The sequence below is a fragment of the Nicotiana attenuata genome, unplaced genomic scaffold (assembly GCF_001879085.1).
Source record: "Nicotiana attenuata strain UT unplaced genomic scaffold, NIATTr2, whole genome shotgun sequence".
NCBI classification, from domain to species: Eukaryota; Viridiplantae; Streptophyta; class Magnoliopsida; order Solanales; family Solanaceae; genus Nicotiana; species Nicotiana attenuata.
Window position 1 is genome coordinate 110,216 of NW_017673538.1, and position 16,913 is coordinate 127,128.

The 16,913-nt window shown below is 38.8% G+C and overlaps 2 protein-coding genes across 2 annotated transcripts; both read right to left on the minus strand.

Moving 5' to 3' along the window:
• Positions 1–8,678: 8,678 nt before the first annotated feature.
• Positions 8,679–9,507, minus strand: LOC109216667. The gene is made up of 2 exons (XM_019380841.1): positions 9,027–9,507; positions 8,679–8,854 (listed from the first exon to the last, which is right to left on the minus strand). Exons 1-2 carry the CDS (start codon positions 9,505–9,507, stop codon positions 8,679–8,681), a joined length of 657 nt encoding a protein of 218 aa, XP_019236386.1.
• A 4,790-nt stretch (positions 9,508–14,297) lies between these two features.
• Positions 14,298–15,637, minus strand: LOC109216668. The gene is made up of 3 exons (XM_019380842.1): positions 15,535–15,637; positions 14,817–15,021; positions 14,298–14,601 (listed from the first exon to the last, which is right to left on the minus strand). The coding sequence occupies exons 1-3, from the start codon at positions 15,635–15,637 to the stop codon at positions 14,298–14,300; spliced, it is 612 nt and encodes a 203-aa protein (XP_019236387.1).
• Between the last annotated feature and the right edge of the window lie 1,276 nt (positions 15,638–16,913).

A 16,913-nucleotide genomic window follows, 5' to 3' on the forward strand; every position in this document is an offset into this window, starting at 1 on the left:
CAAAAACCTCCAAGGAATCACTAAGCCTATCAAGCTCAAGAAGCATGGTACCACCTTCGGGTTGGGGTATGAGTATACCTGGGAAGAACTCAAGGACTGGTCGCCACCCTGGCGCGGCCCTTACTATCTATTGGAGCAGCCGATACCCCGTCTAGAGCAGACTTTTCAACCCGCCGAGGTTATCTATGGGTCAGAAGAAGAGGAAGCATTAGCAGCGATGAGGAATTTGTTCCTGGAAGAGGATGATATGGATTGTTGTGTCATTTTTGAGGAGGAGGGGGAGGAAGGCCCTTCCATACAGGCTGTGAGCAGAGGAGCACACCTCAGCAACTGGACCGTTAGAACCACCAGAGCCCGACGTGCCTCGGGGTAGCAAGGCTGAACAAAGCATTATGCACTATTTTGCTTTATTAAGTTTATTTTCTTTTCGCATTTTTCTTTTTCCGCAAGAAAGAGCTCCAATGTTCAAAACACTTATGGAATTTATTAAAGTATTTCAATTTTCTTACAAATCTCTCTCTTATTATTTTCCCTCATTACTTTACTCAAACAGCATTACTATTACTTATCTTGATGAACCAACGACTGTGACATGCGACAAGACAACGCGACAAACAGACACAGATTCAGAGGAAGATGATATACCGGAAGAAATCGTTAAAGACGTTGGGAATTTTAAGAATAGGCCTAAGTCCAACCTGGACGAGACGGAGATCGTCAATCTAGGAGATGTAGAGAACATCAAAGAAACACGAGTCAATGTTCACTTCTCACCGTCTGAGAAGGAAGAGTACACAAAATTTCTAAAGGAATATGAGGACATATTTGCATGGTCATATGACGACATGACTGGTCTAAGCATGTCCATTGTGGCTCACAAATTACCGACTGATCCGGCCTGTCCGCCAGTGAAACAGAAGCTAAGAAAGTTCAAGCCAGACATGAGTTGAAAATCAAGGAAGAAGTCACTAAGTAGGTCAAAGCTAAGGTCCTCCGGGTAGTAGAGTATCCGACATGGTTAGCCAATATTGTGCCAGTACCGAAGAAGGATGGGAAGGTCAGAATTTGCGTCGACTACCGGGATCTCAATCGGGCCAGTCCAAAAGACGACTTTCCCTTGCCAAATATACACATCTTGATTGACAACTGCGCCAAGCATGAGTTGCAGTCATTCGTTGATTGTTTTGCCGGGTACCATCAGATATGGATGGATGAAGAGGATGCTGAGAAAACGGCTTTCATTACGCCGTGGGGGATGTATTGTTACAAAATGATGTCGTTTGGGTTAAAGAATGCAGGGTCCACCTATATGAGGCCATGACCACAGTTTTTCATGACATGATACCCAAGGAGATCGAAGTGTATGTAGACGACGTCATCATCAAATCCAAGAAAGCCGCTGATCACATGGGAGATTTGAGGAAATTCTTCAATAGACTGAGAAGGTACAACCTGAAGCTGAATCCCGCGAAATGTGCATTTGGGGTTCCTGCCGAAAAACTACTTGTGTTCATTGTGAGCCGCCGAGGGATAGAATTGGATCCATCAAAGGTCAAAGCTATTCAAGAATTGCCGCCGCCGAAGAGCAAGAAGGAGGTTATGAGTTTCTTGGGGAGACTTAACTACATCAGCCGGTTCATAGCTCAGTCCACTGTCATTTGTGAGCCGATCTTTAAGATGTTGAAGAAGGACGCCGCTACCAAATGGACTGACGACTGCCAGAAAGCCTTCGACAGAATCAAAGAGTACCTGTCAACACCGCCGGTTCTGGTTCCGCCCGAACCAGGTAGACCCCTGCTACTCTACCTTGCAGTATTGGATGGAGCGTTTGGTTGTGTTCTGGGGCAGCATGATGAAACGGGGAGAAAAGAGCAGGCCATTTATTATCTCAGCAAGAAGTTCACCCCGTACGAGGCCCGGTATTCCTTACTAGAGCGCACCTGTTGTGCTCTGACTTGGGTAGCTCAGAAGTTGAGGCATTATTTCTGTGCTTACACCACGTATCTCATATCAAGAATGGACCCATTGAAGTATATCTTTCAGAAGCCCATGCCCACCGGCAAGCTAGCCAAGTGGCAGATCCTGCGAAGTGAATTTGACATTGTCTACGTGACTCAGAAAGCAATCAAAGGACAGGCACTAGCAGATCACCTCGCTGAAAACCCTGTGGATGGAAAATACGAGCCTCTGAAGACGTATTTTCCTGATGAGGAGGTATCCTTCATAGGAGAGGACATTGCAGAATCCTATGACGGTTGGAGGATGTTTTTCGACGGAGCAGCAAATTTCAAGGGAGTTGGCATAGGAGCAGTCCTAGTATCAGAAACCGGCTAGCACTATCTGGTATCCGCCAAGCTCAGGTTCCCATGCACCAACAATATGGCTGAGTACGAAGCTTGCATCCTAGGGCTCAAGATGGCCATTGACATGAACGTCCAAAAGTTGCTAGTGATTGGAGATTCGGATTTGCCTATACATCAGGTCCGAAAAGAATGGACGACCAAGAACTCCAAGATACTCCCGTATTTGCATCATGTACAGGAGTTGAGGAAAAGGTTCATAAAGACAGAGTTCTGGCATGTCCCCAGAGTCCAGAATGAGTTTGCCAATGCATTGGCCACTCTATCATCCATGATTCAGCATCTAGATAAGAACTTCATAGACCCTATTCCAGTAAAGATTCATGATCAGCCAGCTTACTGTGCTCATGTCGAGGAAGAAGCAGACAGAAAGCCCTGGTTCCACGACATCAAGGAATTTTTGGCCGAAGGAGAATATCCAGAGCTTGCAAATGCTATTCAGAAGTGCACTCTGTGAAGGTTTTCCAACAATTTCTTCCACAGCGGAGGAATCCTGTATAAGAGAACTCCTGATTTGGGATTGCTAAGATGTGTTGACGCAAAGGAAGCATCCAAACTGCTAGAGGAAATTCATGCTGGGACCTGTGGTCCACATATGAACGGTTTTGTCTTAGCCAAGAAGATACTCCGGGCAGGTTATTTTTGGATGACTATGGAAACGGACTGCATCCAGTATGTTCGAAAGTGCCACCGCTGTCAGATCCATGCAGACATGATAAAAGTGCCTCCAAATGAGCTTAATGCAACAAGCTCGCCATGGCCATTCGCCGCATGGGGAATGGATGTTATCGGACCAATCGAACCTGCCGCATCAAATGGGCACAGGTTTATCCTAGTAGCAATTGATTATTTCACTAAATAGGTTAAGCAGCATCTTACAGAGTAGTGACCAAGAAAGTCGTGGCAGACTTTGTCCGTGACCGTATCATTTGTCGATTCGGGATCCCAAAATCAGTCATTACTGACAACGGTTCCAACCTCAACAGTGATTTGATGAAAGCCATGTGCGAAACCTTCAAGATCAAACACAAGAATTCCACAGCCTACAGGCCTCAGATGAAAGGAGCTGTAGAAGCCGCCAATAAGAACATCAAGAAGATATTGAGAAAGATGGTAGAAAAGCATAAGCAGTGGCATGAGAAGCTGTCATTTGCTTTGTTAGGGTATTGCACCACAGTCCCCACATCGACTGGTGCAACTCCCTATATGCTGGTTTATGGTACGAAAGCGGTCATCCCCGTCGAGGTAGAAATTCCATCCCTAAGAATCATACAGGAAGGAGAAATCGACGAAGCAGAATGGGTAAAGAGTCATTACGAACAGTTAGCTCTCATAGATGGAAAGAGAATAAACACAGTTTGCCATGGTCAACTTTACCAGAACAGAATGACTAGAGCCTTCAATAAGAGAGTCAGACCAAGACGGTTTACACCAGGGCAGCTGGTGTTGAAGAAGATTTTTCCACATCAAGATGAAGCCAAAGGGAAGTTCTTCCCTAACTGGCAAGGTCCATACATGGTTCACCGGGTTCTGACAGGAGGAGCCCTCATACTTGCAGAAATGGACGGAGAAGTTTGGCCAAAACGAATAAATTCAGATTCAGTCAAGCGATACTATGTGTAACCATTTATGATTTCCTTATGTGATTTGAACTACGTCTGACCTGATTCCCGTTTAAGACGGGATACATAGGCAGCCTTATGGGTTCGGTCACAATTCAATGAAATTTTCATTCCCCCCCCCCCACAATTGGAAACTGGAGCAGAATTTTGAGGAGGACCCTCAAAATTCCGAAGTAACTTCAGCCGATCATTGCAAGCAGCCGTCAGAAGCAGCAATCCACTAAACTGGGGCAGAATTTTGAGGGGGGCCCTCAAAATTCCGTAGCAAGAAAGGTTGCAATGTTTTGAGCCGCGTCACAGTCGTTGGTTCATCTAAAGCTGTTTTTTTAAATATATCTACAAATATCATATCTTTAACAAAACTCATGCATGTCTATTATCGAAATCGTTTTGTTTAGCAACGCTACCCGAGGGTACCCACAGTATCACCCTAAATAGAGCCGAGCCAGTCAAGCGAAGTCCACGGGGATACGAACTAACCTTCCCCCTCTACAAAACTCACCATTTTTCCTTGGATGCAGGCACCCAAGTCGCAGATCATCGAATACATATATACACTCATGTTTTTCGGGAATACAACTCTCAGAACCATCACCTATTTACATTTGCTATCCGCACACAACATCCCCAGCAGCCACAATATCAATGTCAAATATCAGCTATCAGCTATTAGCTAAGAATTTTTTATAATTACTATTCATCTTTCATCTTTTGCATAAGGCTACTATTCTGCCTTCCGAGGTTAAGCTCTACCTCCATCTGCATTCTTGCATTGCATAAGGCTACTATTCTGCCTTCCGAGGTTAAGCTCTACCTCCATCTGCATTCTTGCATTGCATAAGGCTACTATTCTGCCTTCCGAGACTAAGCTCTGTCTCCATTTGCATTCTTGCATTGCATAAGGCTACCATTCTGCCTTCCGAGACTAAGCTCTGCCTCCATCTGCATTCTTGCATTGCATAAGGCTACCATTCTGCCTTTCGAGACTAAGCCCTGTCTCCATCTTTTGCATGGCTGAAATATCGCCACTTCATTTAAATCCCGCATCGGCTCAAATATCGCCATTTTTTATTTATGTCTTGCATTGGCTGAAATATCGCCACTTCATTTAAATTTTGCATGGCTGAAATATCGCCACTTCATTTAAATCCTACATCGGCTGAAAGATCGCCTTTTTACTTACATCTTTGCATGGCTGAAATATCGCCGCTTCATTTAAATCTTGCATCGGCTGAATGATCGCCATTTTTATTTATGTTTTGTATTGGCTGAAATATCGCCACTTCATTTAAATCCTGCATCGGCTGGAAGATCGCCATTTTTATCTAAGTCTTGCATCGGCTGAAAGATCGCCAAATCCTGCATTTCATGGGCTGAAAGATCGCAAAATTGTCCGAAGGCGTCATTGTTCAGAGGCACCATTTTCATAGCCCGAGAACGTCATGCCATGGCCTGAGGACCCCATTTTTATCTCTGCATCGCATTATTCAAGGGCATCATGTTTGGAGGCATCATTCTCATAGACCGAGAGCATCATTTCATAGCCTGCGAATCCTTTATTATGTGTTTCATGGCCCAGGACACCATAGTCCGAGGACGTCATCCTAACCGTCCAAAGACAGCATTCATGGTCCAACGGGAACTTGCATCACGTTTAAATCTTCGCACAATATATGTTGGTATTATTCATTTGCAGGTACACCGGCTAGCAACGGCCATCTCAGCAGGAGCGATCCCGCTCCCGTTCCCGCAGCCTACCAGACTCTGACCATCGCGCCTTCTTGGAAAATCCCCACCGGCATACTCCGTCGATGGATCCCGAACTACATATGGCCTGATTCCTGTAAGACCAGGGATATGTAGGCAGCTCAGGAACCAGAGCTCGGTCAAAGTTCTTCAATCGTTTCATTCGGTCAAAATTGGCCATCATATCTTTTCCCGACAACTCTTTCATCCTTCCCGGGTAAAGAGGGGCAGCTGTTGACACCCAATTTTTCCCTATGTATTTTTTTATATATACTCAAAATACCTCCAAAATAGCATGTGTATGCATATATAAGCATACCCAAGAGTCCTGGTATTTTTCCCTAATTTTTAAGATTTTAAAATCAATTTATTGTCTATTTCTAGCAGTACAAAATCCAATAATTATTCCCAAATTATCATTTTGGTGAATAATTTATTTCTACTCTCATATTTACACCAAAATATAATTAAGGTGATTATTGTATATTTTTACAAATTTATTTGGTATTTTTAAATCTAAATTGCATATAATCGCAATTATAGCCCATTTTACGATTAATACCATTTTACAATTCTAAAATTATTTCTAGTGTTTTTGGATTAATATTTATATATTATTAATTAGTTCAGTGCTTTTAATTTGTTTTAAAATCATTATTACTATTTTATAAAAATAAAAAGGGAAAAATTGTCTATTTAACATCTAGCCCGTTTCTATTTCAATTATAGCCTCATTTTCTTTTCAATTTTAACCTCAATTTAACCCCCAATTCCGCCCCAAATTGAAACCTACCCAATTCCTAAACTACCCGACCCCTGACCCGATCTTAAAACCCACCCGGCTCCCCTTTAATCCTGGCCGTTAATCATTTTGATCAACGGCCGTAATTCTTCCTTTCCATTTTTAATTCCCATAACCCCCTTACCCTAATTCATTCTATCTGAGGCGCCGCCTTGAAATTCTCTTCGTCTCCCAAACTCTCTCTAGCCTCTCCGAAACCCTAATCATCTCCCACCTGTTTCTACCATGTTTCCACCGGAATCCATGGCATTCCAAGCCATGGGTGGCCTGTGCTCACTCTCTCTCACCGTTAAACCTAAGCTACTCGAATTTTGGGGGCCCGACTTCAATGGCTCTTTAGATCTTTCTCAGATCTGTTGATCTATGGCCTTTCCGGCCATTATTCCGGCGTGTTCAAGCAATATGAGTCTTTTCGACTCACGATTCGACTTTCCTCAAGACCTTTCTCATTCTAGGGTTTTCTATGCAACTCTAAGCCGTCTGAGGTTCTGTACTTGCTTATTTCTTTTAGATCTGCGACATGCCTGAGCGTTATTTGACGTTTCGAAGGTTTTTCCCAAATTTCCTCTTTAAAATCGTTCAATCTCAATTTTAGGGTTTCTGAAAAGGGTTTCTTCAAATAATTTTCTGATCTTTCCTGATGTGTGTTTATGCTCGTATGTTTTCTTCTTATTATGCATGAGTTTGCTCTCTTGTTTCTTCCTTTTTATTATTATGCAAGACTCTTCTATTTTTTCTGCTGTTATCCTTATGCTCGCATGTTAATTTGTGTTGTTTTTCTCACTCTTTGCTATATGTGTTTATGTTTGAATCCTGGATTTTGGTCGCTTTACTGAGTTTTGTTTGTATATTTTTCCCTACTGTTGTTTAAAAACTCGCATCATCTCTTTCTTCTGAGCTTGTTTGTGTATGTTTGCCTCTCATAAGTCTTTGAAAGAGATTTCTAAGCCTCTTTCAAAGACATTGTTTTCTCACCTCTGATTCTATTCGAAACCCTAGGTTTTGGGGTTTCTTTGACAAGTGGTACTAGGGTTCCGCTTTGGGACCCTAGGCTTTNATTAATAACAGTAAGTAAATCAGATATCCAAACAAATCTGCAAAAATTATCGACGAGCACAATATTAACTGCTCATGAGCAAGAATAAACTAATAGAAGAGAAGGGAGCTTTATTGATAGATTCTAACCTTTTGCTACATACAAAAAGCCAACAATTTCGGCTTCAAAAGTGAAAATCAACGGCAACGTTCACTGACCGAAAAACCTCTAACGGGATAGCTTGACTTAGTATTTCTCCTCAATTTCTATCTGACATCACTGGCCAGCCAATAGACCTCTAGGGAATGCTCGAATCGAAAGTGCACAACCCTAGGATAGCCATGTATATAAGACTCAGCTGCTTCAAATCACGAAGCCTCTGAAATTGTTCGGTGTTAGTGAACTTTAGAGATGGACGATCGAGATAGGTTTTGCCATGGACATGGCCATGATGGCCGATTTCTTTTTGAAAATCAAGTGCTGCTGGTCGTTCTCTTTTTTGAGGAAAATCCAGAGAGAAAACAAGGCTTCACCTCCCCCTCATATTTTGTGTGTGTAGCAGATGGTTTTATAGAGTGTGTGGGGTAGGGTGTTATGTGGGGAAGTAGTTTTGGGGAAAGGTTTTATGTGGGGAAAAATTTTGGGGGGAAGTATTTTTGTGGGGAAATAATTTTGGGGAAAAGTATTATATGGGGAAATATTTTTTGGGGAAAAGATCTCATGTGGAGAAGGTTCTTCTTTTTATTCCCAATTTCTTTTTATCTTCTTTTGTTTTTTTTTAAAAATCCTAGAATTAAAAATCCTAAAATAAAATAAAATTATACTAATTATAAAAATTATAAAATCTACTTAAACCTAAATTAAAAGAGAAAATTAATAAAAAGGAAAAGGTGTAAAAGGGAATATTTTTGTGATTTTTAATTTTATGAAAATCAAATGACTTCCGATAAAACCTAAATGACATGCAAGATATTTTTGGTATTTATTATTTTGATTTACAAATATTAAAATGCCTGAAATGCGACTAAATAAAGAAAAATTCCTAAAAAAAAAAAAATCAATAAAAATTATTTTGATCTATTTTTAGGAGTTACCTTCATGTAGGGCAAAAATCACGTGCTCACAGGATAAACAATAGATGTTGCCTTCAAGATACTCTCATTCCGATCCGAAACAACACACATATTTGCTCTTTCACCATACGCGAGCTTGAATTGCTCAAAAAACCACTTCCATGATGTGTCATTCTCTGAATCAACAACAACATATGCCAATGGTAATATGGTACCTACATTATGTGGCAATAAGCAATTAATTGGCTGCAGTAAAAATGCAGAAGAAGACATATATATACAAACTACAATTATTCTACAATATATCTTCAATATATCTACAATTAATCTGCAAGTACTACAAAAAACATAGAAGATACAATATTTCTATTAATAAAACTTCAGTACCTGCTGCATCCATTGTACTGGCTGTTAGCATTATTCCCCTGTATGCTGACTTTAAAAAGGCCCCATCAACTACTACAACTGGCCTATAATATTCCCAACCACTGATTGACGTACAAATCGCAACAAATACATACAAGAAGCAGTCATCGTCTGTCTTTTTCAATTTAACTACAGACCCCGGATAAGTCTTCTCAAGAATATACAAATAACTAGACAATTTGCTGTAGGAGTCAGCAGGATGACCTCTCAAAAACTGTAAAGCCTTTTCCTTTGCTCTCCAGGCTTGCATGTAGGTTAGATTCACGCCGTGTTCAGACAACATATCAAATTGAATGTCTTTTGGGGTGTAAATTGTCTTAGGATCAGAATATTTTGGAATAACCAATCTACCAACTACCATGGCAGTAGGTTTGCGTTGTATGAATGCATTGTCCATTAAAGAGCATGTGTGCTGTTTGTCAAAATTTCTGACCTTGAACATTGTTGACACCCAATTTTTCCCTATGTATTTTTTTATATACTCAAAATACCTCCAAAATATCATGTGTATGCATATATAAGCATACCCAAGAGTCTTGGTATTTTTCCCTAATTTTTAATATTTTAAAATTAATTTATTGTCTATTTCTAGCAGTACAAAATCCAATAATTATTCCCAAATTACCATTTTGGTGAATAATTTATTTCTACTCTCATATTTACACCAAAATATAATTAGGGTGATTTTTGTATATTTTTACAAATTTATTTGGTATTTTTAAATCTAAATTGCATATAATCGCAATTATAGCCTATTTTACGATTAATAGCATTTTACAATTCTAAAATTATTTCTAGTATTTTTGGACTAATATTTATATATTATTAATTAGTTTAGTGCTATTAATTTGTTTTAAAATCATTATTACTATTTTTAAAAAATAAAAAAAGGGGAAATTTGTCTATTTAACATCTAGCCCGTTTCTATTTCAATTATAGCCTCATTTCTTTTCAATCTTAACCTCAATTTAACCCCCAATTCTGCCCCAAATGAAACCTACCCAATTCCTAAATTACCCGACCCCTGGCCCGATCTTAAAACCCATCCGGCTCCCCTTTAATCCTGGCCGTTGATCATTTTGATCAACGACCGTAATTCTTCCTTTCCATTTTTAATTCCCATAACCCCTTACCCTAATTCGTTCTATCTGAGGCGCCGCCTTCAAATTCTCTTCGTCTCCCAAATTCTCTCTAGCCTCTCCGAAACCCTAATCATCTCCCACCTGTTTCTACCATGTTTCCACCGGAATCCATGGCATTCCAAGCCATGGGTGGCCTGTGCTCACTCTCTCTCACCGTTAAACCCAAGCTACTCGAAGTTTGGGGGCCCGACTTCAATGGCTCTCTTTAGATCCTTTCTCAGATCTGTTGATCTATGGCCTTTCCGGCCATTATTCCGGCGTGTTCAAGCAATATGAGTCTTTTCGACTCAGGATCCGACTTTCCTCAAGACCTTTTCTCATTCTAGGGTTTTCTCTGCAACTCTAAGCCATCTGAGGTTCTGTACTTGCTTATTTCTTTTAGATATGTGACATGCCTGAGCGTTATTTGACGTTTCAAAGGTTTTTCCCAAATTTCCTCTTTAAAATCGTTCAATCTCAATTTTAGGGTTTCTGAAAAGGGTTTCTTCAAATAATTTTCTGATCTTTCCTGTTCTTTCTTTATGTGTGTTTATGCATGTATGTTTTCTTCTTATTATGCATGAGTTTGCTCTCTTGTTTCTTCCTTTTTATTATTATGCAAGACTCTTCTATTTTTTCTGCTGTTACCCTTATGCTCGCATGCTAATTTGTGTTGTTTTCCTCACTCTTTGCTATATGTGTTTATGTTTGAATCCTGGATTTTGGTCGCTTTACTGAGTTTTGTTTGTATATTTTTCCCCGCTGTTGTTTAAAAACTCACATCATCTCTTTCTTCTGAGCTTGTTTGTGTATGTTTGCCTCTCATAAGTCTTTGAAAGAGATTTCGAAGCCTCTTTCAAAGACATTGTTTTCTCACCTCTGATTCTATTCGAAACCCTAGGTTTTGGGGTTTCTTTGACAAGTGGTACTAGGGTTACGCTTTGGGACTCTAGGCTTTCAGACTCACTGTGAGTCTGTAATTAAGCTTGAATCTCTTTGCTTGTGACTCTGAGACCTTCAGTGTTAAACTCTTTTTCTAAATAACCTAATGACTCTTTTCGTTTGATCTGTGTGCTTATATATATGAGAAATGTCTCTTTCAAAGGGTTTTTTTATCAACTAAGTGATTGATTCTGAAATCCCTTTAATAAGGCTAAAAATTTACCACTGATTTTCCTTCGATTGAACCTCCTTTACCTTTTTTGACTTGGTTCATTCAATTGAACTTGCAATTTTTGGTTTCATGGCTGTTTAATTGATTCCCTTGCCATATTTGGCACAAACCGTGTACCATTGACTATTTTCTTAAATAACTTCTATGTATTTACCCCTTTTGTGCTACTTTGAAAGGTTTTAGTAAAAATTTCTTTCCTTAACTAATATCTACCCGTTGGAATCAGAATCCCTTAACCAAAGGGAGATTGATTCCAATGATTTCTTTACCTTTCTTACTGGTTCTCTTTGCACTATAAAAGGGGGTGCACTTCTGCACTTTAAGAAGAAAAAACTTTACATCTACACTCCCAATCAAATACTTCGCCTCTATACTTCAAGTTCAATACCTCGAACTGCTTACTTTCAACTCACACATTCACCTTACTAATTTGAATTCAATACTCTGCATTGCTTGAGACCTTTTGGAACTGCTGTGCTTGCAACTTGGCTATTCAAAGACTACTGTTTTCTTACTTGTTTTCCTTTGAAACTGGTATGTTTTTCATTTAATTTTCTGCCTCACCCCTATGTGTTTACTTCACAGTTTCAGCATCCTTGTTTACTTTACTGCATATGTTCAGTGATTTGTGCTAATTATGTTCCTTCCTTGCTCTTTCTATTGTGAACCCCTACCCCTATTCCCTTCTATGTGTTTGAGTTAAGCTTCTTCGCCTGGTAGTATCCTAATTACTGCCCAAGCCATAACCTGATCCACAATGGATCCCAACTCTTAAGTTTGGCTAACAAGCTGGTTAGGGGTGTGCCAGCATTCCCATTTGCTGGGCATGACCACTAGCCTGTCAAGGCTTTCCCTAATTCCCCTATGCACTTACACTTATTCTTAGACCCTTAAGTTCTGCCCCTCTCTTATGAGCCTTGCTTTGGGACCTTGAGTTCCCTCTGAACTTGGACATCTGAGGGCTGGCATTTCCACACTGCACTATGATCTTAATTCTGCAATGTGTTTGGGGTGTAAGCACCGCCCGGAGCCCTTTGAGACTCTTGGGAACTTTGACACATCCCAAATATGAGAAAGGCTTTTGGAAATCTAATCCTGGAAGTTGGTTTATCTCATATTGTTGGACTTTGAAGTTTGAATTAGGCTGTTTGGATGTAGCTGGAGCTTCTGATGTAATTTTACTTTTCTTTTTTTCTAATTCATTTGGGTCTGTAATAATTTGTAATAACAGTTGAGGATGGCTAGTGGAAAGGGATGGGGATGAATGCATGCCAAGGGTAGAAAACCTGCCTATAGGTTATTTACAATTTCCGCATTCTACATTTTAAACTCATGCCTATAAATTTTGCATTTCTGCATCTTAGAAATTATGTCTATAAGTTCTGCATATAGAACTCATGACTTTAGGTTTCTGCACATCTGCATCTTAGAAATTATGTCTATAAGTCCTGCATATAGAAATCATGACTTTAGGTTTCTGCACATCTGCATCTTAGAAATTATGTCTATCATGACTTTAGGTTTCTGCACGTCTGCATTGTAGAAATTATGCCTATAAATTCTGCATTTCTGCATCTCAGAAATTATGTCTATAAGTCATGCATATAAAAATCATGACTTTAGATTTCTGCACTTCTGCATATACATGCCATTAGGCAAACAATCATAGGTTTAATAAATAACCAACTTCACTCTAGATACTATGCCTATAGGACTCTTGCATTTATGTATTTGTTTAAAACCAATTACGCTTAGAAATCATGCCTGTAGGAATAATCAACTGAACCAGCTTCGTCTATTTCATCTACGAGTCTAAAATCAGTCATAAGGTCGTCAAAATCTGCAGATCTTTCGTTTATACAACCAGCAACCTTTTCCCTAAAATCAGTACGCTCTATTAGATGTCATGCCTATAGGCCTCACTTAGGCAATTAATTGCGTCAATTCTGATAAACTACATCCAGACAAGGCCTAATTCAGACTCCTTATCTGAAAATATGTAATAAATCAGCTACCTCCTTTACTTAATTTTTTTTAAATCCATACCACAACCAGTATTTGAAGTCATGCTATACAATCTGCTCTTTTAAGTGAGGAGGCCTATTTGAGCCCTAATTGCTATGTGTTCTTCCCCTAACTGCTTATGTGTTTTTGCTTGTCGCCTTAGATTTTTTATCCTTTTAAACTCTGAAAAGCCCAATTCCCTTCCCTTTTAGGATTAGTAGTCTCAATGCCTCCGAGACTGATAGGATCGGGACGGGTAATAGCATGCAATAAGTAACGAGATCATTCCGCGCTTTAATACCTTAAACGGGGTGGGAAAGGGTAGACATGGAGATGATGATCACGCGATAACACCATGCGTATAATCGGCTACCGGGTGTTGCGTGGATGATCCATGTTATTTATAAACCTAGGATCCCCCTCCCTCCATATGTGCTTACGTCAGTTTTCCAGTTCTTTAAACTTTGTATTTCACTTTAATTCAAACCTCTTTGGAATTTCCAGCACTGTTTTCATTTTTTAAACTTCCACTCATTTTACTTCTTTGTCTGATTATTTGCATTCATTACTTGACCCTCATTTTTCTGCATTTATACATTCTTTTAAACGAGCATGAAACCATCTACTCCCTAACTTCAGCATGCTTATTTGACCTTTATAAAAAATCCTACTTGTAATCGTTATATGAAGTTGTCTTGTATTTTTATTCGCTTTAAAGTCACAAATTGTAGCATGGCCGGTAACCACACTAGTGGATCTTGGGGGGTGCCTAACACCTTCCCCCTAGGATAATTTCAAGCCCTTACCCGTTCTCTGGTTCTTTTCTTTTTTTATTCCTTGGTGTCCTAATGCACTCAATCATTAGGTGGCGACTCTTCTNGAATATACAAATAACTAGGCAATTTGCTGTGGAAGTCAGCAGGATCGACCTCTCTAAAACTCCATAGCCTTTTCCTTTGCTCTCCAAGCTTGCATGTATGTTAAGTTCACGCCGTGTTCAGACAACATATCAGTTTGTATGTCTTTTGGTGTGTAAATTGTCTTAGGATCAGCATATTTTGGAATAACCATGCTACCAACTACCATGGCAGTAGGTTTGCGTTGTATGAATGTACTGTCCATCAAAGAGCATGTGTGCAAGCTGTTGAATGTTCTAACCTTGAACATTGCAGAATCATTTATGCTAGTTGCCTTGAAGTGCCACGTACAATTTTCACCAACACATACCAGCCAGTAGCTACAAAATAAAAATAATTTAAACACTGGTATAAAAAATGTAGATCACAAAAAAAAACAGTTTTAGCATAAAAGAACATATACAACTATTTATATACAAAACAGCTACAAACTATCTACAATGTTGTTAAACAATATCACCAAAAAAAACTGAAGAAGTAGAAATTTAAAAATACACTACAAAATAAAAAAGAATAGCAAGTGCAATGTTCATACCTTCTAGCACTAGATCTTTTAACCCTGAATTGAAACTTGTGCATGACAGAATAGTGCTTCATTGAAGTTGCAATTGTTTGCTTGTCTTGGTATACTTGTCCTATTTCAATAAAACTTGGTGTACTATCTGTTATTATTATACTTTCATATTCCTCTATAACGGGAGATGTTGGCATATCAAGTAACTTTAGTGTTCCAGACGAACCTGCATGAAAATAAGATAAATTCTGTTATGAACAGTTTATAGAAATTTTGTAGATAATTTGTAGAAACATTGAAATTCTGTATTTCATATTGATTTTCAAATGATATGTAGTTTTATTGTAGAATAAATGTAGAAATTTTGTAGATATTGTGAAATCCATACTGATATATATATTTACTCTGACATGTAGTTTATTTGTAGATAAAATGTAGATAAAGTGTAGGACGTTGATATACAACCAGAATTTGATAGAAAATGTAACAGCACAAACCTGCAACTGTGTTCTCATTGGTGATACTCAATTACATGTTGAAATTGCGAACAGTTATACATAGCGGATATGATCCTAAGTTTTTGTTTTCCTTTTTCGTCTCCATGTATACACGAACACCCATATCGTTCCTAATTTCCATTGGAGGACAATGCTCGTTGACAATGTATTTGATTTCTATAATTTTTCAGATGTATCGATCATTAATTGCTGTGCTATTGTGGAAATCAATATACTATAACTCGCATCTTCATCGACTACAATGCCATCGACCTCGAATTCTCTAAATCGATCAAAGCTATCCCGATTCCCATTCGATTGTAGCGTAATTGGTATTTTTGCCATAATTGCTTTTGTTGCAGAAGAACTGTAGAAGATTTTGTCGATTTTGATTTGTGAAAACAGAGAAAATGTTGAAACAGAGACTATCGCAAAAACAGAGTGCTGAAATTTTGTAACGAAGTCGACGATAGTTATTACTGTGCGTGATTTGCGTTCCTGAAGATCTGGAAAATATTAAATTCCCCTTTTTCAGCGCCTAAATAAGGTATCCTACAGCTACCATTATTCCTTATTTAATGCATTGTATATATTATGTAGAAATACTATTAGCATGAAGGGTAATATGCAAACTATGAACATATTTGGTAATATAGTTTCCTATATGGTATAGGAACGAAAATTTCCCAACAATTAAACATGTGGAAATAGTAAAAGGACTTTTCTTCTTTTGTAGATTGCATATGGGGAGAGCCGTCAATATGGGCTTGGCCCGTTGGTCCAGAATCCCCACCCATGATTTAGCAGGGTTGGGCTAGAATTTTTGGAGCTCATTTAAAAATGAGGCTTTTAAGCGCGACCCGAGTAAGCCCATGGCCCGTGAGACTTAACTGAGACTGGGCTGGGCCGGCCCGTGGGCCTAATAAAAATACGTATTTAAAGTATATATAAAATATAAAAAGTATATGACACAAAAAATAACAAGAAGAGTATCCCAAGCTTAAACTTTATTAAGCTCATCATATTTAGAGCTGTCAATATGGGCCGGGCCGGGCTAGTCCAGCCCAACCCACGTGGGCTTTAGCAATTGACGGGCTGGGCTGGGCTAGCCCACTATTTTGATGGGCCTTATAATGGTCAGCCCTCACCAACCCTATGTGGGCCGCGGGCCCCCACGGGCCGGCCCATCATTTTAAAAAAATACAATTTTATAATTTTTCTTTAAGTTCTTACCTAAAGAAAGATAATTATTCAAAAGTTAAAAAATATCTTATTGGAAAAAATTTGCAAAACTTAATACTAACCTTTTATATTCTTCCAATATATCACAATAAACACTAAAAAAAAGTAAAAGACAAGATTATATTTCATTCACTAAAATTCAAAACTCAAAACAAACTGTTCAAGAGAACGTTCGTGATGCTTATGAGATATCCAACAGTTCATCTTTATCAAACACATTTGAATCTGCTTGTGACAAGTTTGTCTTAACATCCTCACTTTCATCTATATCTACAATTCATATGCAATATTAATTAGTTAAATATTAAGAATAATTAAATTTTAAAAATTAATAATATTTAAATTTACATAAAAAATATTACTAGTTGAGTTTGGGAAA